Below are 23,883 nucleotides of genomic sequence, written 5' to 3' on the forward strand. Positions count from 1 at the left end.
AGTTTCTTGGCAGTGGAAATAGCCATTCTGTCATTTTATGAAGCTGTTTCTCTGTTGGGGAGAAAGAAATTATTTAGCCTTTTTTTGGTGACTGTGTCTCAGCTTGTAAATAATTTAGATCAGCACCAGTCAGCACCAGTTGTGTAGTTTCTATCTGAACTAGGGAACAAAAGATGTGGCATAAGATAGGCGTTTCCAAGACAGAGTTCATTGCAAACATGGCAAAGAATAACTAAAGATAAGCACTACAAGGGTAGACTTTGGTCTAGGCTACCAGATATCTAACTTTATATTAGTACCATTGGATTCTTGAGTTGTATACAAGTACAGGAAAGTCAACCTTTTATGTTGTAACTTCTCTATTATTGAGTTCTTGTTTATCTTGTTATTTTATCTCCACAAGCTTTAAGAAATGTTTTAAACCCTTTATATTTGTTACATTATACACAAGTGGAAAAACATACAAATTGCAAGTGTACGGGGAACATCCCCCACCATGTTTGCCACCATGATTACCCACTCGTTCTATCCCAAAGATAGCCACTAAATTGACTTCCAGCATCAAAGATTAGTGTTGCCTATTGTGAGTTGTATATAAATGGAATCATACATTATTTATTTGTGTGTATATGTGCATGTATGTGTGTGTGCTTGGGTGTGATTTGTCTGTGGGTTGAGCATAATTGTGTTTCATTTATTTTTATTGCTGTATGTATATTCTACAAAATGAATGTACTGCAGTGTATGTATTGGTTTGCTACTAATGGCTATTTGGGCTGTTCCTGCTTTTTGACTATTAAAAGTAGTTGCTATGAATGTCCTTCTATATATCTTTTGGTGCATGCATGCACACATTTCTGTTAGATATACATCTGGGGTAGGATTGCTGGATCAGAGGGTATGCATATATCTAATTTTTTTCATCTTCCCCTCCCCTGTGTATATCTAATTTTATTTGCAAACAATTTTCCAAAAAGGGTTGTACTAATTTATACTCCCAATACCAGTATGCGAGAGTTCGTTTTATCTATATTCCACATTTAGGGCAATACTTTATTTTGTTTTCAAAATTTTCGCCACTTTCAAGGGCCATAGAAGTATCTTACTGTGGTTATAATTTGCATTTCCCTGATTAATAATGAAGTTGGACAATTTTTCATAAATTTATTGGCTATTTGGGTATCCTCTGTATATAGTCAGTAAAGTATGTTGCAAAGTATCTTATCTTTTTTTACTCTGTAAATGATGACTTTTGATTAGCTGAAGTTCTTATTTTAATATAATCAGATTAGCAATCTTTTTCCTTATATCCTAAGAAAATCTTTCTCCATACTAGTTATGATGTTATTCATTGTTATCTTCTAGAATATTTGTTTTTTTATCTTGTACATTTAGATGTATCTGAAATTAATTTTTCTGTCTGTTGTGAGGTAAGAGTCAATTTTTTTTTCTCTATGGATAAGCAATAGACAACATCATTTATTGAAAAGATTGCCCTTTTCTTACTGCTCTGTAGTACCATTATTGTTATAAATCAAGTGTCTATTTAAGGATGGTTCTCTTTCTGGAGTCATTATTTAGTTTAATTGGCATATTTTTCCTTTTCCCAAAACCACACTGTCTAAATTAATGTAGTTTAATAATAAAACGTTTATATCCTTCAGTACAAGTCTTTCTACCTTGTAGTTGCTGTTCTCTTCATTGTCTCCCCTACTTTCTCTTCTTTCTAGTCTTTCTCCTTCTCCTCCTTATTTTATTCCTTTTTCAAGATTATTCCTAGCTATATGCTAAGTTAAAGAGTCTGTTAAGTTAAACACACACACAAACACACCCCTAAACTATTAAGATTTTGGCTGAGATTGCCTTGAATCTATAGATCAGTTTGGGGAACTGACATTATTATAATTTTGAGTCTTCCAATCCATGTTCTAGAAGTATATCTTGTGTTTTAGGCTTTTTTTAGTTTCCTTCAGTGCTGCATCATAGTTTTCTGTGTAGGTGGTTTGCTTATCTCATGTAGTGTGTTCCTAGGTATTCATTTTTTGATGTTATTGTCAAAGATATATCTTAAAAGAATTGCATTTTCTAACTCTTCATTGCTTGTATGTAGATATGCAATTAATTCTTGTGTATTTATCTTATATCCAACAACCTTGCTAAATCACTTTTTTAATTCTAATAGTTTATTTAAAGTTTTTAAAAAATTTCATGTGTGCAGTTATATTATTGCTGAATAATAACAGTTCAATGTCTTCTCTTCAGTCCTGTAGTCTTTTATGTCTGTCAACTTATTGCAGTGGTTACAACTTGTGCTATGCTGAGTTTTAAGTTCCTTCATGGTTTCTTCTTTGACCCATTTAGAAGGGTAATGATTGATTTCTAAACATAGGTGGACTTTCCTCGTGAAGTTTTGTATTGATTAGCTTGATGCCTCTGTGGCCAAACAACATACTTTGAATTATTTCATCCCTTTTATGGTTTTTACACTTCGTTAGGGTTGAGGCTATGGTCATTTTATAATGTTCTGTGTGCTTAAAAAAACCCCTTGTATTTGGCAGTTGTTGGATACTGTGTTCTCGATATGTCAAATAAAATCTCCTAATCATGTAGTTTAGATCTTCTATATCTTTACTGTATTTTTGTCTTTTTCTTCTATTGGTTACCGAGAATAGAATTTAAAAATCTTCTGCTGTGATTGTGAATTTGTGTATTTCTCCTTGTAGTTCTGTGTTTTTGCTGTATGAATTTGAAGGCTGCATAAAAATTTAGAATGCAACATCTTTCTGGTGAATTGAAACTTTTACCATTATGAAATGCATGATTTTATCTCTATTAATGTTTATTTGTGTTAAACTCTACTTTATCTTAGACTAATATAGCTATACCAGCTTTCATGAGAGTTTGAATAGTGTAACTTTCCATCCTTTTATTTTCACCTATTTTATTTTCTTATATTTCATGTGTGTTTTGTAAGCAGCATGCAGTTCTATATTTTAATGTCAATTTTCATAGTTTTTGCCTTTTATTTGGAGCACTTAGTACACATCTACCTACTTACCAAATTATTGGCATATTTGATTTCAAATCCCCCATTTTTCTATTTGCTTTTTATTTCTCCTGCCTCTTTTGTGTTCCCTATTATCTCTCCTTTTTGCCTCTCTTGCACTGATTGGGCATATTTAGTATTCTGTCTTAATTGAGTTACTCAGTCTTCTGTATTCTTTTAATCATTATCCTAGAGATTATACTATGTGTTTTTGACTTATCAGTGTCTAATATAAAATAGTACTATTACCCTTTCCTGTAAAATAACAGAAGATATAACTTCTTTTTTTGCCCCCTCCAAACTTCCATGTTATGCTTTGTGCTCTATTTTTTATAATTTAAAACATGTAATTATTATTCTTTGAAATCATTATTCATTCAATTTTCTTTTTTATGGCTTTTTTCTTCTTTTTATATTTCTAAGCTCCCATCTGGGATTTATTTATTTTTTCCTTAATAATAGCCTTTCTATATTTCCTTTAGTGCCTTTCTACTGGGGATAAATTTTCTCAATGATAGTTTGAAAATACCTTTTATTTTGACTTTATTTTTAATTTAATTTAATTTTTTTATTGTGTTATATTAGTCACCATATTTGACTTGATTTTTTAAAGCTATTTTCTCAGTATATAGAATTCTATGGCAGTGATTTTCTTTTCACACTTTGAAGGTATTTCATGATCTTTTCATTTTCATTGTTTCTGTTGAGAAGTTAGCTGTCATTGTTGCTCTTTTGAAGGTAAACTGCCTTTATTTTGAAAATTTTTCTTTATTTTTTTTGTTTGGTTGAAATTTTTAAAAGTATCTTTTTCCAGTTTTATTGAGAAATAATTGACATCTATCACTGTTTAAGCCATATGGTTTTGATTCTGTTTCATTGGTCTATTTTTCTGTTTCTATGCAGTACCATACTATTTTGTTTACTATAGCTTTATAGTATAGTTTGCAGTCAGGGAGTGTGATGCCTTCTGTTTTGTTCTCCCATCCTAGGATTTCTTTGGATATCTGGGGTTTTTTATGGTTCCATATAGATTTTAGGTGTGTGTTTTTTCTATTTCTGTAGAAAATGCCATTGGAATCTTGATAGATTGCATTGAATCTATAGGTGGTTTTTGGTAGTATTGACATTTTAATAATATTAATTCTTCTGCTCTATGGACATACAATACCTTTCTATTTATTTGTGTCTTTGATTTCTTTCATTAATGTCTTACAGTTTTCAGAATAGAGATTTTTCACTCTCTGGTTAAATTTATTTCTAAGTATTTTATTGTTTTGATGTTATTGTAGATGGGATCAATTTTTAAATTTCTTTTTCAGAAAATTCATTGTTAATTTATAGAAATGCTACTGATTTTTATGTTAATTTTGTGTCTAGCAACCTTAGTGAATTCACTGATAAGACCTAAAAGATTTTTGGTTACATCTTTAGGATTTTCTATCTAAAATCATGTTATATGCAAATAGAGATAATTTTACTTCTTCTTTTCCAATTCTGATACCTTTTATTTCTTTTTCTTACCTGACTGCTCTAGCTAGAACTTCCAGTACTGTGCTGAGAATGGGCACTCCTGTCTTGTTCCTGAACTCAATGGAAAGGTTTTCAACTCTTGAATGTTGAGTATGTTATTAACTGTAGGCTTGTCATATATGACCTTTAGTATGTTGAGATATGTTCCTTGTGTGCCTAGTTTGAGTTTTTTTTCATGAATAGATGTTGAATTTTGTCAAGAACTTTTTCTGTGTCTATCAAAATGATCATACAATTCTTTTATTTCATTCTATTAATGTGATGTATTACATTAAACGATTTGCATATGTTGAGTGATCCTTGTATCCCAGGGACAAATCTAATTTGATCATGGTGAATAATACTTCTGTGTGCTGCTGAATTTGGTTTGCTAGTATTTTACTGAGAGTTTTTACTCTATATTAATTAGGGATATTGGCCTATCGTTTTCTTTTCTAATAGTATATTTTTTTGGTTTTGGTATTACGATAATGATGGCCTAATAAAATGAGTTTGGGTGTGTTCCAACCTCTTTGGTTTTTTGGAAGTGTTTGAGAAGGATTGGTGTTGTCTTCTGTAAATGTTTGGTAAAAGTCATCTGTGAAGTAATTTGGTTCTGCACTTTTGCTGCTTGGGAGGTTTTTGATTACTGTTCAATCTCCTTACTAGTAATCAGTCTATACAGATTTTCTATTTCTTTCTGATTCAATCTTGGTAAGTTGTATGTTTCTAAAAATTATTCCATTTTTTCTATGTTGTCCAGTTAGTTGGCATATGGTTGTTCACAATAGCCTCTTAGGATCTTTTGTATTTCTGTGCTATTAGTTGTAATATCCCCTTTTTCACTTATACTTTTGTTGATTTGGGTCTTCTCTTTTTCTTTGGTTAGTCTAGCTAAGGATTTGCCAATTTTTTCTTTTCAAAGAACCAATTCTTAGTTTGGGTAATCTTTTTTTTTTTTTTTTTTTTCGTTTTTCTGTTCTTTATTTCACCTATTCTGCTCTAGTCTTAATTATTTTCTTTCTTCTGCAGACTTTGGACTCAGTTTGTTCTTTTTAGTTCCTTATGGTGTGGAGTTAGGTTGTTTATTTGGGATTTTTCTTGCATCTTAATGTAGTCATTTATTGGTATGAACTTCCCTCTTGGGACTACTTTTACCACATCCCACAGGTATGTTTCCATTTTTGTTTGTCTCAGGAAACTTTTTTATTTCCTCTTTAATTTCTTCTGTGATCCATTGGCTGTTCAAGAGAGTGTTATTTAATTTCTATGTGTTCATGAATTTTCCATTATTCTTCCTTTTATTGATGTTTATTCTTTTTATTCTAGTTTCATGCCATTGTGGTTAGAGGAGATATGTGGTATGATTTCAGTTTCCTTGAATTTGCTAAGACTTGTTTTGTGGCCTATATATATATATATGTGTGCCCTACATATATGGTCTGTTTCAGAAAATATTCCATGTGTGCTTGAGAAGAACGTATATTATACTGTTGTTGGATAGAATGTTCCATATATGTTTGGCATATTCATTTGGTCTGTAGTTTTCAAATCTGCTATTTATTTATTGATTCTATCTGGGTGATGTACCCATTGTGGAGAGTAGGTTTTCTTTATTTTTTGATTTTTCAGCAGTTCTACAATGGTATATCTGGTTGTGATATTATTTATGTTTGTCTTTTCCTGGTGCAGGGGACGTTCATAGGATTTCATGGTTTGATGTCTCTTGTCAGTTTTGGGAAATTGTCAGGCATTATCTCTATTTTATTAGTGATAATAGTACTTTATTAAGGCATATTTTATGTATGTCAAGATCCACCAGGATCAAGATATGGCTGGATCATTTTTGACAAACATATAATGCTCATTTAATCATTACCCAGATAAAGATAGTAGCATGTTTCCATCACCCCCAGAAAGTAATGGCATGACTCTTTCCAATCAGTACCCCCTTTTCTACCCTGATGTAGTCACTACTCCTGTTTATATATATTTCCTATATTTGTATAAATCAGAGATTGATATAAGTAGAGATCAAAGTATGTTTGTGTCTGATCAAAGGTTTTGTGTTTGACTTCTTCACTCACATAATGTTACTCAGATTAATCTAAGTTGAAGATATTATTAGTTCTTTTAATTGCTAAGTAAGTATTCTACTCCATGAATATACTGTAGTTTTTTTTCAACTCTGATATTGATGTACACCTGGGTTTGTTTCCAGTTTATGGCCAATTTACATGAAGCTGCCAAGAACATTTTATACAAACCTTGTGTGGGCATATGCATTCATTTCCTTTGGGTATATAACTAGAAGTGTAATTGCTGGGTCACAGAGCTTGTAAGAAAATTCTAAATAGCTCTGTAAAGTGTTTATGCCATTTAACATTTCATCCAATAATGTATGAGAGTTTCAGTTGCTATACAACGTTGCTAACACTTGCAACTGTCAGTGTTTTGAATTTTAGCTATTCTGGTGGGTGTGTATCTCATTGTGGTTTTAATCTGCATTTCCTGGATGACTGATGTTGAGTATTTTTTCAAATACTTGTTGGTCATTCAAATATTTTATGAAGTACCTGATAGATCTTTCCTATAGGCATTAATTGGATTATTTGCTTTTTTAAAATTTAAATTCAGTTAGCCAACATATGTACATCATTAGATTTTGCTGTAGTGTTCAGTGATTCATTAATTGCGTATAACACAGTTCTCATCAGATCATACCCCGCTTCATGCCTATTTTCCAATCACCTTATCTCCCCTCCTTCATCCTTTCTGCAGCCCTTCTGCAGTTTACCTCTCAGAGTAAGAGTCTCTCATGGTTTGTCTCCCTCTCTGATTTCTTCCCATTCAGTTTTCCCTCCCTTCCCCTATGGTCCTCTGTGCTATTTCTTATTTTCCACATGTGAGTGAAACCAGATGACACTTGTCTTTTTCTGATTGACTTATTTCACTTAGCATAATGCCCTCCAGTTCCATCCATGTTGATACAAATTGTAGGTATTCATTCTTTCTGACAGCTGAGTAATATTCCATTGCATATATGAACCACATCTTCTTTATCCTTTTAGCTATTGAAGGATATCTCAACTCCTTTCACATGTTGGATATTGTGGACATTGCTGCTATGAAATTGGGGTGCATGTGGCCTTTCTTTTCACTACATCTGTATCTTTGGGGTAAATACCCAGTAATGCAATTGCAGGGTCATAGGGTAGCTCAATTTTAAACTTCTTGATTATTGTTTTACAGTTGTTTTTTATGTAGTCTGGTAGGAGTCATTTGTTAGATTTATATATTACAAATATTTTCTTTCAATATAGGATTGTTATTTTACTTTCCTAACAGTCTTTTGATGAGCATGAATTTTTAATTTTAATAAACTAAAGTTTATTATTCTTTCATTTATGGTTAGCGCCTTTTATGTCCTAAGAAATTTTTGCCTTCTCTAAAATCATGAAGATAGTCTTCCTTGTTTTCTTTTGGAAGCTTTATAGTTTAGCTCACACATTAAAGTGTTTAGTTAAATTTTTGTGTGTGATAGGTATGGCTCATTTATTTGTTTGTTCCAGCACCCTTTGTTGAAAAGTTTATCCTCTGACTTGTATTGACCTCTTGGTCATACATATGTGAGCGTATTTGTGGACTGTATTTTGTTTCATTGATCTGAATACCAGTATACAAACTGTCTTAAATAATTTGGCTTTATAGTCTTAAAATCAGATGGTGCAAGTTCTGACCATTTTTCTTTGCCTATTTTAGGTTTAATGCATTTCTATATAAACTTTAGTATCAGACTTTATTTCTACAAAAATAATTCTGCTGGATTTGATCTGGATCATGTAAAATCTATAATTCTATTTGGAAATGACTAACATCATCAAAATTTCTCTCAACAGTGTTCTGTCGTTTTTTGTATAGAATTTTTGTATTTCTTTTGCTAAATTAGTTCCTAGATATTCGATTATTTTGATGTTGTTGTAAATGGCATTATCTAAAAATTCAATTTCCAATTGTTTATTGAGACTATACAGATATTTAGTTGGTTTTTGCATATTTATTTTTATTCCATGATTTTGCTAAATTCAGTTAGTTTTAATAGTTGATTGATTCCTTGGATTTTCTATATGAACAATGGTGTCATCTGTAGATAAAGACAAATTTGCTACTTTCTTTCCAATTTTTATACCACTTATTGTTTGTTTACTTTTTTGTCTCATTGCCTAGTACTTTCAGAATAATGCTGAATAGAAGTGGTGTAAGAATAGCTACCATTGTTTTGTTCCTAACTTGAGAAAATATTCACCATTAAGTGGTTTTTAGCTTTAGGGTTTTGCAGATATCCTTTACTGTCAGTTTGAGGAAGTTTTGGTTTCATTTCCAATTGACAAGGCTTTATCACAAATAGATGTTAAACTTTTTCAAATACTTGGATCAGCTAAATCAACAACAGATAAGAAAACGATTTATGTATTTCATTGTTTTCTGCCCGTATCTTTACTATTTTCTTCCTTTTCTTTTCTTGAGTTTAATTTTCACTCATTTTCTCCCTATGTTCTTGAATTGAAGGCTTAGATTGTTGACTTTCAACACTAAAACTTTTTCTAATTACCCATTTTTTTTCCTTCAGATTTTTATTTAAATTCTAGTTAGTTAGCATATAGTGTAATACTGGTTTCAGGAGTAGAATTTAGTGATACATCACTTACATATAACACCCAGGGCTCATCATAAAAAGTGCCCTCCTTAATCCCCATTATCCATTTAGCCCATCCCCCACCCATTTCCCTGTATCATCCCTCAGTTTGTTCTCTATCATTAAGAGTCTCATGGTTTGCTTCCCTCTCTCTTTTTTTCCTTCCCATATGTTTATCTGTTTTGTTTCTTAAATTCCATATATGAGTAAAATCATATGGTATTTGTTTTCCTCTTTGACTTATAGCACTTACCATAATACACTCTAGCTCCATCCATGTCATTGCAAGTGGCAAGATTTCATTCCTTTTGATGGCTGAGTAATATTCATGATTGGTGTTGGTGTTGGTGAAAGAAAGTGGTCCAGTTTCATTCTTTTTCATGTTGCTGTCCAGTTTTCCCAACACCGTTTGTTGAAGAGACTGTCTTTTTTCCATTTGATATTCTTTCCTGCTTTGTCAAAGATTAGTTGACCATATAGCTGTGGGTCCATTTTTGAGTTTTCTATTCTGTTCCATTGATCTATGTTTCTGTTTTTGTGCCAGTACTATACTGTCTTGATGACTACAGCTTTGTAATATAGCTTGAAGTCTGGACTCATGACTTTGCTTTTCTTTTTCAGAATTGCTTTGGCTCTTTGGGGTCTTTTCTGGCTCCATACAAATCTTAGGATTGTTTGATCTAGTTCTGTGAAAAACGCTGGTGGTAATTATCCATTTAAGGTTACCAGTTCCCTTCTAAGCTCTACATTAGCTGTATCACACAAATTTTGATTTGTTATGTTTTCACTCTCATTCATTTAAAAGTATTAAAACAATTTTTAGTGCTGGATAATCTTTTACCTGTGTTATTTATTAGAATGTTGTTTAATTTCCAAATATTTGGGTTCTCGTAATTTTTTTGTTTTGATTTCTACTGTAATTCATTGTGAATCAGTGAATTTTTTAATACTTCAAGGATATCATGCCATTGTTTCTGATAATGAAACAAATTATAAGACAGAAATTTTACATCATTCTTATGATTTTATTCCTAAATGTAATAGGATGTTTTTTTCTTTGACTCTTTTAAAGATTTTCTTTTTATTTTTGGTATTTAGTAGTCATAGTTTAGTTTCATTATGATCTGCTTATGTGTAGTGATGTTTATATTCATTCTGCTTGAGGTTTGTCAAGCTTCTTGAATTTTTGGTTTCATGTTCGTCATCGGTGTTGGAACAATGTTGGGTGTTATTTTTTCTAGGTAATTATTCTTCCCCTTTCTTTTTCTCTTCTCCTCTTGAGATTAAAAAAAAAAATTTATTATTGTTTCAGAGGTCTCAGGTACTCCCCATGTTAAAAAAAAAAAAAAAAGAAGTTTATCTGTGTTTTAGTTGGGTTTATATTAACCTGTCTTCATGTTTATGAATTCTCTCTTCCACTGTTTGTGCCAATATTTTTAAAAAAGTTTAATTATATATACGTATATGGTGTTTGTTTGGTTTTGTTTTCCTTATCCCTCTTTCTGAAATTCCAATGACACATATGGTAGACCTTTCTTCCTTGTCTCCTATGAATAATTTTTGTATTCTCTTCCCTAATTTCATCTTTCTGTGCTTCATGCTGAACTTTTTTTTCCAACTTATCTTCCTGTTCACTAATTCTTTAGCTTCCCAGTTGTATTCTTAATTTTGTTAATTATATTTTTATGTTCTAGAATTTCCATTTGGCAATTTAAAGGAGAAATACCAGTTCCTTGATGATTATTTTCTAACTTGTCTTTTACTTTATAGAACATATTAAGCATAGTTATTTTAAAGTTTGTTTCTGATAATTCAATTTTATGAATCTCTGGAAATTCTGATTTTATTATCATTTCTTTTGTTTACTTGTCTTACAATTTTATGTATTTTTAAATTTTGTGAAAGACAATAGATAGAAAAACTATAGAGCTCATTTGAGGTTTAGAATGTTATATTTCACCAGATAGGGTTTGCTTTTGCCTCTGGAAATTTTGAGGCTATGGACATTGACAATCCAGGTCACCGTAATGCAGCTCAAAAAAAAAGACGTATCGTACATTCTTTTTTTTTTTTAAAGATTTTATTTATTTATTTGTCAGAGAGAGAGCGAGCGAGAGCAAGCACAGGCAGACAGTCAGAGGGAGAAGCAGGCTCACTGCGGAGCAAGGAGCCCGATGCGGGACTTGATCCCAGGACGCTGGGATCATGACCTGAGCCGAAGGCAGCTGCCCAACGAACTGAGCCATCCAGGCGTCCCCATATCATACATTCTTGAGATGATTTGAAGCTGGTCTTCAGTCCCTTTGAGGGTTGGTCTAACTCTGTTGCCCTTTACTCTATAGTATGGCATTTTGGGATGTCTGCCTACAATGTCTAGGGAGATTTTTAGGTCTCCCATTCCTTGATTGTCCCCAAATTTCAATTTTTGTTCCCCTACTTCAAAGAGTTTGTTGAAATCTGCTCATCATGTGGAATTGGCAGATAAAGAAATAGGCAAAGGAGGAAACATAGCCTTAGATGCCATTTTCACCTTTTGATGATGCTTTCTTTTCTTTTGAAGCATGGCCCAATAGTTCTCCCATAATGTTCTCTGGTGTTTTGTTTTGATTTGTTTTTGGTTGGTTTGTTTTGCTTTTAATCTTGTCCAGTTTTCTAATTTTTCTCAATAGGAAATCAGCTTATATTAATTTGTCTGTCATTTGTGAGGAAATGGAACCTAAACTCTTTCTGTAATATTGTCAAGAGTGGAATGTAAATTATATATATATTTTTAGTTCAGCATATATAAGAATATCTTTCTATTTCTTCACACATGGAGGGAAACTGCTTCACTGTGAAAAAATATGTAAATATTGTTTCATTGTTTTCTGGCATTTAGAATTATAGAAGACAGATCTTAAACCAGTGTGATTTGTCTGTTATAGAAATCATTTTGGTTGCTCTTAGTTCTTAGAGATTTACTTACTAAAAAAACTTTTCTTAAATATATACATTTTAAATGATTTATTTCTTTATTTGAGAGAGAGTGAGAGAGAGAATGAGTGGAATGGGTAGAGGGAGTGGGAGAGAGAATCAAGAAGACTCCACACTGAGGAACGAGCCCAACTCGGCCTGATCTCACGACACTGAGATCACAACTTGAGCTGAAGCCAGGCATTGGAGGCTCAAGAGACTATGCCACCCAGGTGTCACTTTCTTAAATATTTTTTATATGAGCATCTTTTTATTGACTTTTGCCTATAACATTAAGAGTGCTTTCAATCTGGAAATTCAGGCCCTTTTTCAATCTTTTAAAGGAAACTTCCCATTAATGAAATTTTAAATTATTGCTTTCTTCAAATTGTTTTGGTATCTTTCTCAGGAATACCCATAATTCATAGGTCAGATTTTCATTTTCTATGTTGTGAATCTATTCTAACCACTATTTTCTGTATTTTTATCTTCTATATTTTTGGCTTCTCAGTTTGGTTTACTGTATAACTTACATGACTTTTCCCCCAAAACAGCTGTATTTATTGCTTTGAATCTGGGTTTCTAATTTTGCTCTTTTATTTTTAGTTTAATTATACTTATCATATCTCTTGTCCAAATTCATTTTTATCTCATTCTGTTAGCTTCCCACCTCACCATGAATTTCTTTGACTTTCTACTCCTGTTTTTATAGAGGCCATGTGTTCTCACATCAAGTTGCAGATGCTATAATACCTTCCTAAAACATTTTGATTCATAGACTGGATAGTTTTTCTCAGGTGTCAGCTTGATAGTCTTTCCTTTGAAGTATCTATTTGGCTAGCCCTTCATTTTTTTCTTTTAAAATCAATTTTGCTGGCCCCATTAGTGGCCAAGTGGTCTGGACTATGCCCCATGGTGGCACTGTCTTAGCTGGACCACTGGCCACCCCTGCAGTGTTAACTAGATTGTTGTGTGGCTTGATTGCTATTTTCATTCCACATGTGTGCAAAGACTTGAGCCAGGCTGCATGGGTTCCATCTTGAATCCAGCATGACCTCATCAAGTTACTTAAGCTCTCTGTGCTGGATCTGTGACCTTTGAGGATATAGCCATGGACTTTTAACTCTGGAAGAGTAGCAGCAGCTTGATTCTGCTTAGAGAATTGTCTTCAGGGATGTGATGCTAGAAAAAAGTAGGAACTTCACCTCAGTGGGATGCCCTGTTTTCATATCAGATATGATCTTCAAATTGGAGCCAGGAGAATAGCTATGGATGGTGCAGAAGGAACACCCCCTTCCAGGTTGTCTAGGAGATGACTGGGGAACTGGTAATCAAATAGAAATACACCAAGAATATAAAGAGGGACTTTTGAATCAAATAAATTGCATCTATGATAAAATACCTACATACAGCAGAAAGGCTATATGGATATGAAGATTTTGCAAACATATTTCATTTTATCTCATTTGTAAACATCATTTGTCCCATCAAGACAAAAACTCCATGAACATGTCTTAGGTGGAAGAAGTTTAAAAGATAACTTAGATTTACTTAATTTAGAAGAAAGAGCCTTTATGAACATGATGGAGATGAAAACTCATTCAGTTATAATTAATTTCAAATGAAGCATGACAAAATTCATACAGGTAGGAAAACCTATGAATGTGGGAACATGTTTAGTTAGAAGTCATACTGATTGACACTAGGACATCCATCGTTGATCCTGGAGAGAAACCCTTGGATGTAATGAGTGTGGGAAAGTCTTACTGATCAATCATCCTTTACTAGAAAAGTGAGATCTCATACAGGTGAAAGATATATGAATGCCAATTCCACCAGTAGTAGAATTCCACCATTTAGTAGAAAAATGTATCTCATTAAAACACCAGAGAATTCAAATTAGAGAGAAACTATGAAGGTGGAAATGCCTTCAGTAGTAGTTCTTATCTTAATCAGTGTATACCGGTAATAAACCCTATAAATGTAATAAATGTGGGAAGCTATACAGTCTGTGGTAGGTTGTTATAGTAGCCCCGAGAGACTAAAACATCATTATTGCATATAAACTTTGGCAAGAAGAATTCTGAATTTTTTTTCTCTTCTGAACGTGTGCCAGTTAGAATTCCTTTGTGTTGAAAATGACAATACATTTATTTTTTTAAGGGTTGTATCATTTATTTATTTATTTATCTATTTCTTTTTTTTTAAGGTTTTATTTATTTATTTGACAGAGAGAGAGAGAGATCACAAATAGACAGAGAGGCAGGCAGGGGGAAAGGGAGAAGCAGGCTCCCTGCTGAACAGGAGGACCTGAGACCATAACCTGAGCTGAAGACAAAGGCTTAACCCACTGAGCCACCCAGGTGCCCCCAAAATGACAAAACATTTAAAATTTAGTTAACAAAAGGAAGTTTATCAGTACATATCATGGGAAAGTCCAGTATAGCTACTTCAAAGGAGAAATAGAGATAATTTGACATCTTGTGAAAAGACTCAGTATTGAGTCTTCTGATTCATGAACATGGCATATCTAACCATTTATTTAGGCCTTTTAAAATTTTTCTCAGCAGTGTTTTCTAGTTTCCAGTGTATAGGTCTTATACAAATATCTTATAGATATTTGTTAAAGTTATTCCTGAATTCCTCATGGGTTTGGATGCTATTGTAAATAGTATTTAAGAATTTAATATTCTACTTGTTTATTGCATAATAAATAATTACATAAAAATGTAATTGATTTTTGTATTTTTACTTTATATCCAGTGACCTTGCTAAACTCTCTTGGTTTTTGTAGCTTATTTGTAAGTTTCTTAAGATTTTCTGGGTACATGATTATCCTCTCTTGCAGATAAATATAATCAAATTTTTTTCTTCTTCCTTCCTAATTTGTCTTTCTGATTTGCCTGCTTGCTTCCTTTCATCCCTCCCTCCCTCTCTCCCTTTACTTCTTTCCCAGCTATCCTCCTTCCTCTCTCTCTTTCTTTTTCTCATTGCTCTGGCTCATATTTCCAGTTCAGTATTGAATAAAAGTGCTGCAAGTGAATATCTTTGCTTTCTCCCCCAGTTCCTAGGAGGCTTGTATTCAGACTTTTGGCATTAAATCTGATGTTTGTTGTAGGCTTTCCACAGATGCTTTGTATCAAAGTGAGGAAGTTCCTCTTTATTCTTAGTTTACTGAGAGTTTTTATCATCAGTGAATGTCAATTTTAGTTAAATACATTTTCTTCTAGTGAGATGATCACATGACTTCTTTATTTTGTTTATATGGTAAATTACATTGATATGCTTTGTGTTGTGAATCCAACCTTATATTAATTGGGGTAAGGTCCATATTGTCAGCTATATTATGTTGCCACACTCAATTTGCCAGTTTTTAAAGTTTTCTTGCCCCTACATTTATGAGAGGCATTGATCTAGTTTTCTTTTATTATAATTGTCATCTGTTTTGTTTACAGAGTAATGCTGACCTCATAAAATGGGTTGGGAAGAGTTTCCTCCTGTTCTATTTTCTTAAAGCATTTTTGTAAGATGTGTATTATTTATTCCTTAAACAGTTAATAGAATTCACTGGTGACACCATCTGGACTTGAGGTTTTCTCTGTAGGAAGGTTTCACATTATTGATTCAATTTAATGTTATGGGGCATTTAAGTTTTCTACTTTTTACTCAATCATGTTTGTAATTTTGTTACCTGTTTTTTGAGGAATAAACAATTTATGTGTTTTGTCCAACTGACCAAATTTATCGACATATCTGTAGGATCTGGGGTGCTGACCTAGCTTTCATTCTTAATACTGATAATTTGGTTTTTTCCTCTATTTTTTTTTTTTCATCAGGCTAGCTAGGTGGCTTATAAATTTTATTGAACTTTCCAAAGAATCAATGCTTGGTTTTATGATTTTCTCTATTGGTTTCTTATTCCCAATTTCATTGATTTCTGCCTCTATCTTTATTACTCCTTCTGTTAACATTGAGTTTAACTTGTTCTTTTTCTTAGTAAGATAGAGCATAAATTTTTTATTTTAGACATTTTATATGATCTAATTCAAGAATTTAAAGCCATAAATTTATCTTTAAGCATTGTTTTAGTTTCATTCCACAAATTTGATATGCTGTGATTTCATTGAATTTCAATGCAATATATTTTCTAATGTTTTTTTCGATTTTTCTTTTGATTTATGGGTTGTTTAGAAGTGTGTTTTTTTAAGTGCACAAATATTTTGTGATTCTTCAGATATCTTTTTGTCCATTTTTAGTTTAATTTCATTGTGGTCAGGAAATTTACTTTATGATTTCATTCCATCTAAATTTTTCAGCCTTATTTTATGGACTAGAATATTGTCTCAAGATTGAGAGAGGATTGTTGATATTTACAGCATTAATTACAGACTTATTTCTCTTTCAGTTCTGTCAGTTTGTTTCATTTAATTTGGAACTCTATCACTAGATGCACACATATTTATGATTATTATGTCATTTTGATGAACTGACTCATCATGAAATATTCTTCTTTATTACTAGTAATATTATTTGTTCTAGAGTCTACTTCTCTCATATTTATATAGACACTCCTGCTTTCTTGTAAGTAGCATTATATAAGTGTGGTGTATTTTTTTTTCCCTGTTTACTCTTTTAAAAATATTTATTTATTTGAGTAATCTCTACACTCAATGTAGAGCTCAAGTTCCCAATCCTGAGATCAAGAGTTGCATGCCCTTCTGACTGAGTCAGCCAGGTCCACCTCCGTTCACTTTTAACTTATCTATCTTTATATTTCCAAGTGTGTTTCTCACAGGCAGAATATATTTGGGTAATTTTTTTTGAAAAAAATTAAATCCTTTTTGACAATCTCTGCCTTTTATCATTTACATGCCATGTAATTATTGTTTAAGTCATTTACATTTAATGTAATTACATATGGTTGGGCTGAAGTCTGTCATCTTACACTTGTTTTCTATTTGTCCCATCTATTCTTTGCTCCCTTTTTAAAAAAATCTTGTCTTCTTTTTGGTTCTTTTTGGTTAATTGTTTTTAGTATTTCATTTTATCTCTGCATTGAATTATCAGCTATACCATTTTTAAGAAGAATTGCTCTAGGGTTTACAATATGTACTTTTAACTTCACAGTCTATCTTCAAATAATATTATACTAGTTTATATGTAATGTAAGAGGCCTGAACACTTTCATTTCCTCCCTCCCATCATTTTTGTTCTTGTTATCAAATATTTACTTCCATATATATTTTTAGTTTCACAATACATGGCTTATTGTTTTAAACAGTAAATCATTTTTTAACATTACACAAATATGGGTAGAAAGTCCTTTGTTCACCATATTTGCCATGTGCAGAACACTATGTCTAGTGTAGGTCCTAGCTTCCATCTGGTATCATTTTCCTTCAGGCTTTCTTTAACGTTTCTTGTTGTGGAGCTCAGCTGGCAATGAATTCTCTTATCTTGTGTTTGTCTTCAATTAGTCTTTATTTTATATTCAGTTTTGAAGGATATTTTCACTGGCTATAGAATTCTAGGTTGACCTAAAAAGATTCTTATTCAGATTTCTGGAGCTCTTTCTTAGCGTAACTCCCTCTTCTTTGCTGTACTATGTAGCAAATATAAGTCACCTTGCTTCTTTATATTCCAGGTTTTGTCCCCTCAATTCAATGAAACCACCCAACTGTGCTTATCTTGCTTCTAGGAAGAAAACCGGGGTGATTGTAGGACTGACTTTATTGTTTCTCTTCCCTCAAGGATCTTTGTTCTGCACTACCTATTATCCAATTTCTGAAAACAGTTGTTTTGTATATATTTTTGCATTTTATAATTGTTTATGATGGGAGGACCAGACTAATACTAGTTACTCTATTGTAGTTAGAAGCAGATTTCTTATCTGCCATGTTTTTAGATTATATATTTTTTATTTTTATTTTCAAAGGAAGGGAGATCTATCATGACTGAATTTATCATACAGTAAGATATGTAGATTGATCCTATATCAGAATCAATTGTAGTTTTTTTTTTAAGATTTTATTTATTTATCTGACAGAGATCACAAGTAGGCAGAGAGGCAGGCAGAGAGAGAGAAGAGGAAGCAGGCTCCCTGCTGAGCAGAGAGCCCGATGCGGGACTCGATCCCAGGACCCTGAGATCATGACCTGAGCCGAAGGCAGCGGCTTAACCCACTGAGCCACCCAGGCACCCCAATTGTAGTGGTTTTACCAATTAAAAAAATACCTGTCCTCTACTTTTAAGGATCTTGATTCAGCAGATTTAACATGAGTTTCAGGCATCATATATTTGAAATTTTGACAAGTGATTTTTGATGCCCAAGAAAAACTAATAATCCATATTCTGGTAAGTTTAAAGCTTAGTGTGACTTTGGTAAACCAAATGAGGTATCCTACAATCTATTCTTTTTTTTTTTTTTTCTTTCTACAATCTATTCTTAATTCAGTGACACTCTGTAAAAATGAAATAAAATATTAGAGGAGTAGGACCTCCCACATATCCCCACCATCTACATGTAAAGCATTAATTTCTGGCAAGGCAGGAGTCTTTAGAGCCCTGATCAACTGCTGTGGCTGTTATACATTCTTATTTCCTTGTACCTTTGCCATAGCAGTTGTTACATATCTTGACTATTACTTCTATCTATAAGTGTCAAGGCTTCTTAATATTTTTTTTTTCTAGCTTTATTTTTTTAAAAAAGATTTTATTTATTTATTTGACAGAGACCACAGTAGGCAGAGAGGCAGGCAGAGAAAGAGGAGGGGAAGCAGGTTCGATGCAGGGCTTGAACCCAGGACCCTGGGATCATGACCTGAGCTGAAAGCAGAGGCTTTAATCCACTCAGCCACCCAGGTGCCCCAAGGCTCCTTAATATTTATAAAGTGATCTGCAAATATTCTTATAATATAAGGATTCAGTAATGGCTAGCAGATTTTATCTTGTGTGCCAACTCTGTTTTACTAGTGGTAACTCTGTGGACCTCTGTGTTGAGAAGGATTTTAAGGCCACTTCTGGACTCAACAGGAAGGGATGCTCTTACGGATTAGTGACATCTGTCATGAGTTTGGGATTGGAGGAAGAGACACATGTCCTATGTATTTGCAACTCATATACTGGTTAAAAGCAGTCTTTTTTGCAAGGTTTCTCTAATTACAGAAGAAAACTTGTTGCTGCTATCTATATTCATCTTGACTTTTCCACATGTAGGAAACATTTTATAGTTACAGAATGTTTGTATTCAGATTATTTCTTTGTTTATCCATTCTTTCCTGATTTATTTATTCTTTTGTTCTCCCTAAAATTATAATCAATATGATACTGTGCTTTTTAGAGTAGTGGTTTTTGTTCTGTATTTCTTGTCTTATTTTAAATAAATTGACCCATTGTGTATTTTTTCAAGTCAATGGCTCTGTTGACCTTATTTTCCTAAATTTCAAATCAGACACATATCTTGTCTAACCATAGGCTAGAAGATTTGAAGTCGGAACACCTCTGGACAGAAAACTTTGTATGGTCTGGAATAATAATATATAGTTTTGAATTATAATTGGACATATAACTAAGTAAAAATATCCTCTCATCTGCCAATTCTAGTATATTAAGCCAATCATACTCCTATAAGATTAGAATTTGACAATTTAGAAAAATATCCTACTTTCAAACATGTAATTTTATTGCATTTTTTAATTTATTTTTTTCAAAAGATTTATTTATTTATTTATTTATTTATTTGACAGAGGGATAGAGAGCACAAGTAGGCAGAGTGGCTGGCAGAGGGAGAAGGAGAAGCAGGCTCACCATTGAGCAGGGAGCCCAATGTGGGGCTTCATCCCAGGACCCTGGGATCATGACCTGAGCCGAAGGCAGCCACTTAATTGACTGAGGCACCCAGGCACCCCTTTATTGCATTTTTAAATGATGGAGTATTATTAGCTAAGTGCTTTGAACTACCAAATAATCTAGATGAAGATAATTACTTGTTGTGACTTTCATTCTGATCTATCCCAGATCACTTAGTCTTATCTTCATTCTGTGTGATATTGTGTTAAGGAGTGGGTATTAGCAAATTAGCAGAGGTTAGTCTGTGGGTCACAGTTTGTGATATGAAAGAGAGAGAGAGAGATTTCATTTGGGCAAGAAATTCATTTTCCATTCTCTACATTTGGGGTGGAACATGGGATAGTGGAGGTTGCCTTACCATTCATTTCAGTTATTATGAGTTTGAAATACTTCCTGGTGCCAGAAATCTAGGATGCTCAGCTTAATATGTACTACAATAGAAAGATCAGTGTTAAAAACCAAGAGATAGAGGTTTAGTCTCAAATTGTCATTTATTAACTCTGTGACCCCAGTGGGCTACTTAAGCTTTGTAACTTCTATTTACTAATATAGGAAATGAGATTTATAATCTGCTATACCTATTCCACAGGGTTGCTGGAAGAATGAAGTGAAACCATAGATATGTATAAACCTTGGAGAACTTACTGATAGTAGTATATCATTGGGAAGTAATATAATGGCACTGTTATACTACCTTATACCTTATACTAGCTTGTCTCTTCTATGGAAAAATAAATGGAGTTATGATATCTTTGTTCAATTTTTAAATTTGCCTTAGATTTAAAATGATTATCTTAGGAAGCCTTCTGGCGATGGTTCTGCTTAGGAAGAAGAAACCTAGTGTAATATCTGCTATGCTTTTACTAGAGCTCTAATAACTTCAATGAGGAGTGTTCATCAGCTATGCTTTGCTTTACAGCTTGGAATCCCATCCACTGCCAGCACATTGAATGCCACAACGCAATTAACAAGCCAGCTGTGAAGGTACTGTTTTATTAGATAAATATGGTGCCATATTGTATTGTCAGTGGTCAGATTATCAGGAGCTGAATGAAATGGAGTAGACTGCATACTTCTCCATAAAGCAGAAAGGCCTGCACTCTGTGATAAACTCAAGCACTTCTGTGTTCAATCTGACCGTGCTTTGGTGGATTGGTTGAAGACAGAGCAATGAATAGTGGTGACTGAAGGGTTTGGCTATGAGTTCTTGGTCAAGTGGTGTGTAGCAATGAGTAATTATTAGAATAATCCTGGTGGAACTCTTACATAGTCCTACTTGGCTTCTCTCTTTTTTTAATAAACTCAAGGAAATATACTTTGCCCTGTTTCACTCATTTCAGATTATGAGAGCTTGGTATATAACTGAAAATTCAAGAGTCATATGACCAAAATGAATAAAATTGTTAAATTTTGGCTCAGATCATAGATATGACTTAGGGGTAGTTGGGGAGCAAACACATGGAAAAAGTATGTTAGAGGTAAGGGAACAGGGGTTTATTTTTTTAATTTTTTAATTTTTATTTTTTAGATTTTTAAATTTTTATTTATTTGGCAGACAGAGATCACAAGTAGGCAGAGAGGCAGGCAGAGAGCCCGATGCGGGGCTCGATCTCAGGACCCTGGGATCATGACCTGAGCCAAAGGCAGAGGCTTTAACTCACTGAGCCACCCAGGTGACCCAAGGGAACGGGAATTTAGAGAGGCAAGACTCTTTCCTAAGCCAGAACCAGGTTCCTTGACTCTAAACCTTATTCTTGTTTTACCACCACAAATTTCCCTGTCTTGTTATAACCCTGAATCTTTGAAGTCGAATGTTAAGAAAAACAATCACACCTTTTAACAAAATTACTTATGGTATATATGTTGGTTTCAGTACTTGGCTGGAGAGACCTGAGTCTGGATTTGCAAGGATTAATTTTTTATAATAAGAAGAGTAGGAGTAACATCAAGTTGTTAGAGTTCACAGATACCTATTAGAACCTAGTGTCCTGAGAGTTTGCCTCCCTTCTTCTATAAACAGGAAGATTGTGAAGATTACCAAATAATAGAAACATGATAGTATCATTTTATAGAAACAGAGTGGAAGAGGTAACATGAGATATAAGAAATATAAATATAAATGGAACCAAAAAGAAGTACAAATGGACCAAAATGTGTTTCATATATCAGAGAAGTCAGAGGAGTGCCAATAATAACGTAGTCATCCAGACGTATTTTACTAGCAGAGGACCTTCTTGTATTATTATATTTCATCTCTGCTTTTGATAAAGTCAAGTTGAATGAACTTATGTTGAGAAAGAGCAGACGAGGGAAGTCTAGCAGTGGAGGCTCAGTCTCTCCCATTCTGCTGTGAGCACACCTCCTCTGAACTTCCACAGACGTTTAGGACTCCAAGGTATTTTTCTTCTGTGCAAGGACATTCTGAGACAAACACGTGTCGTGCTCATATATTATCCCTGGGTTTTAGCTTAATTCTTCCAGTGTTGAGAATCATGCAGCTCTCTTACTTTAGTTTCTTCACCTGTCCTTTCCTCTTCCGGCTTATGTTACAATGCCCTCTTTTGGTTCACTCAGACACCAACAGAAAGGAGGTGCTTGTCTGGTCTTTCCACCTATTTTTTTCTCTGATCGTATGTCAGACTACATTCTCAGGAGTCCTTTAACTTCATAATTACTAATGATTTTTGGTTTCCCACTCCCCAAAGACATCACAAATTAGATTTTTTCCCATTCTTCTCGGCAAACAGCTTAGTCCACCCCTCTGGCTGGCCTTTGCTTTGCTTACTGGCTGTTCCTTGTAGCCAGTCCTGCAGGACATGCCAAACCATCCTACTTTCTCTTCCATTTTTAGGTGAGGTGAAATTCACATCAATTTAACCTTTTTAAAGTGAACGATTCAATGACATTTAGCACATTCATAATGCTGTGCCACCACCACCTCTATCTAGTTCTTAAATATTTTTATCAGCACCCCCTCCAAATTTTATTTTCTGAACTCCAGCATTCCTAAAGAGTTTTCTTTTGTATTTTGACTCTGCTTCCCTGTAAAGGTAACATTTTTGTTAGTGCTTCCTGTGCTGGGGCTGTTTTTGCAGGACAACAGATCTGACTCAGTATTGTTTTTTCATTGCAATACGAGCATTCCCCAAACCCAGGTGGGTATGACCATGTGACATACAGGCCAAGGGTACCCAACATCCAGATACTTACAGAATAATGTTCAACGAAAAGGAAATCATCCTTTATAGTATGATGCCAATTTAATTTAAAATCACATATATTATATTTATACTCATATTCCTGCTCATCAGAATGTTATTACTGGTTGCATTGAGATGGCGGGTTAATGAGTTATTTAAATTTTCTTCTTTTCTCCATTTTCTTAAGCCTCTACATTGGGCATAATTGTGTTTATAAATGGAAAATAACTTATTTTTTAATGTAGCGGTCAGCTATGAACATATTAATATAGATGTAAACTGACATGTTTAGAGTAAATGGAATTGACCCTACTGTCCACAAATGTGATGGGTCATGTGACCTAATTCATTTACCATGTTCAAGGTCACCTAGCTAATCTGTAATGATTATAGCTCTAACCTCGTAGGAGTTTATCCCTTTGAGTCGAATGAAAAAATATCTTTACCTGACAGGAGTATCAATAACTCATTAGAAATGAAAGTGAAGTAACTAATGAAAGAACAGGTCAACATCGGGCACTTGGGAAAAATTCAGGGAAAGTGGATTTATCCTCATAAAAAGTCTACCATCTCCATATTTATGAACTTTACCACTAGGCAGTGATGATTTGCCAAATAGAAAAGTATTATCT

At 33.4% G+C, this 23,883-nt stretch overlaps 1 protein-coding gene across 7 annotated transcripts in view; it reads left to right on the forward strand.

Annotated features, from left to right (window-relative positions):
* UNC79 (unc-79 homolog, NALCN channel complex subunit) overlaps positions 1-23,883 on the forward strand; it is a 237,087-nt gene that overhangs the window by 67,960 nt on the left and 145,244 nt on the right. For all 7 annotated transcript variants that reach the window (XM_045073073.1, XM_045073079.1, XM_045073063.1 and 4 more), the window contains exon 8: positions 20,971-21,035. In XM_045073073.1, the coding sequence (XP_044929008.1) occupies positions 20,971-21,035 (65 nt within the window). The remainder of the gene's footprint in view (positions 1-20,970; positions 21,036-23,883) is intronic.

The sequence above is a fragment of the Mustela putorius genome, unplaced genomic scaffold (assembly GCF_011764305.1).
Source record: "Mustela putorius furo isolate JIRA1106 unplaced genomic scaffold, ASM1176430v1.1 tig00000129_pilon_pilon_pilon, whole genome shotgun sequence".
In the NCBI taxonomy this organism is placed as follows: Eukaryota; Metazoa; Chordata; class Mammalia; order Carnivora; family Mustelidae; genus Mustela; species Mustela putorius.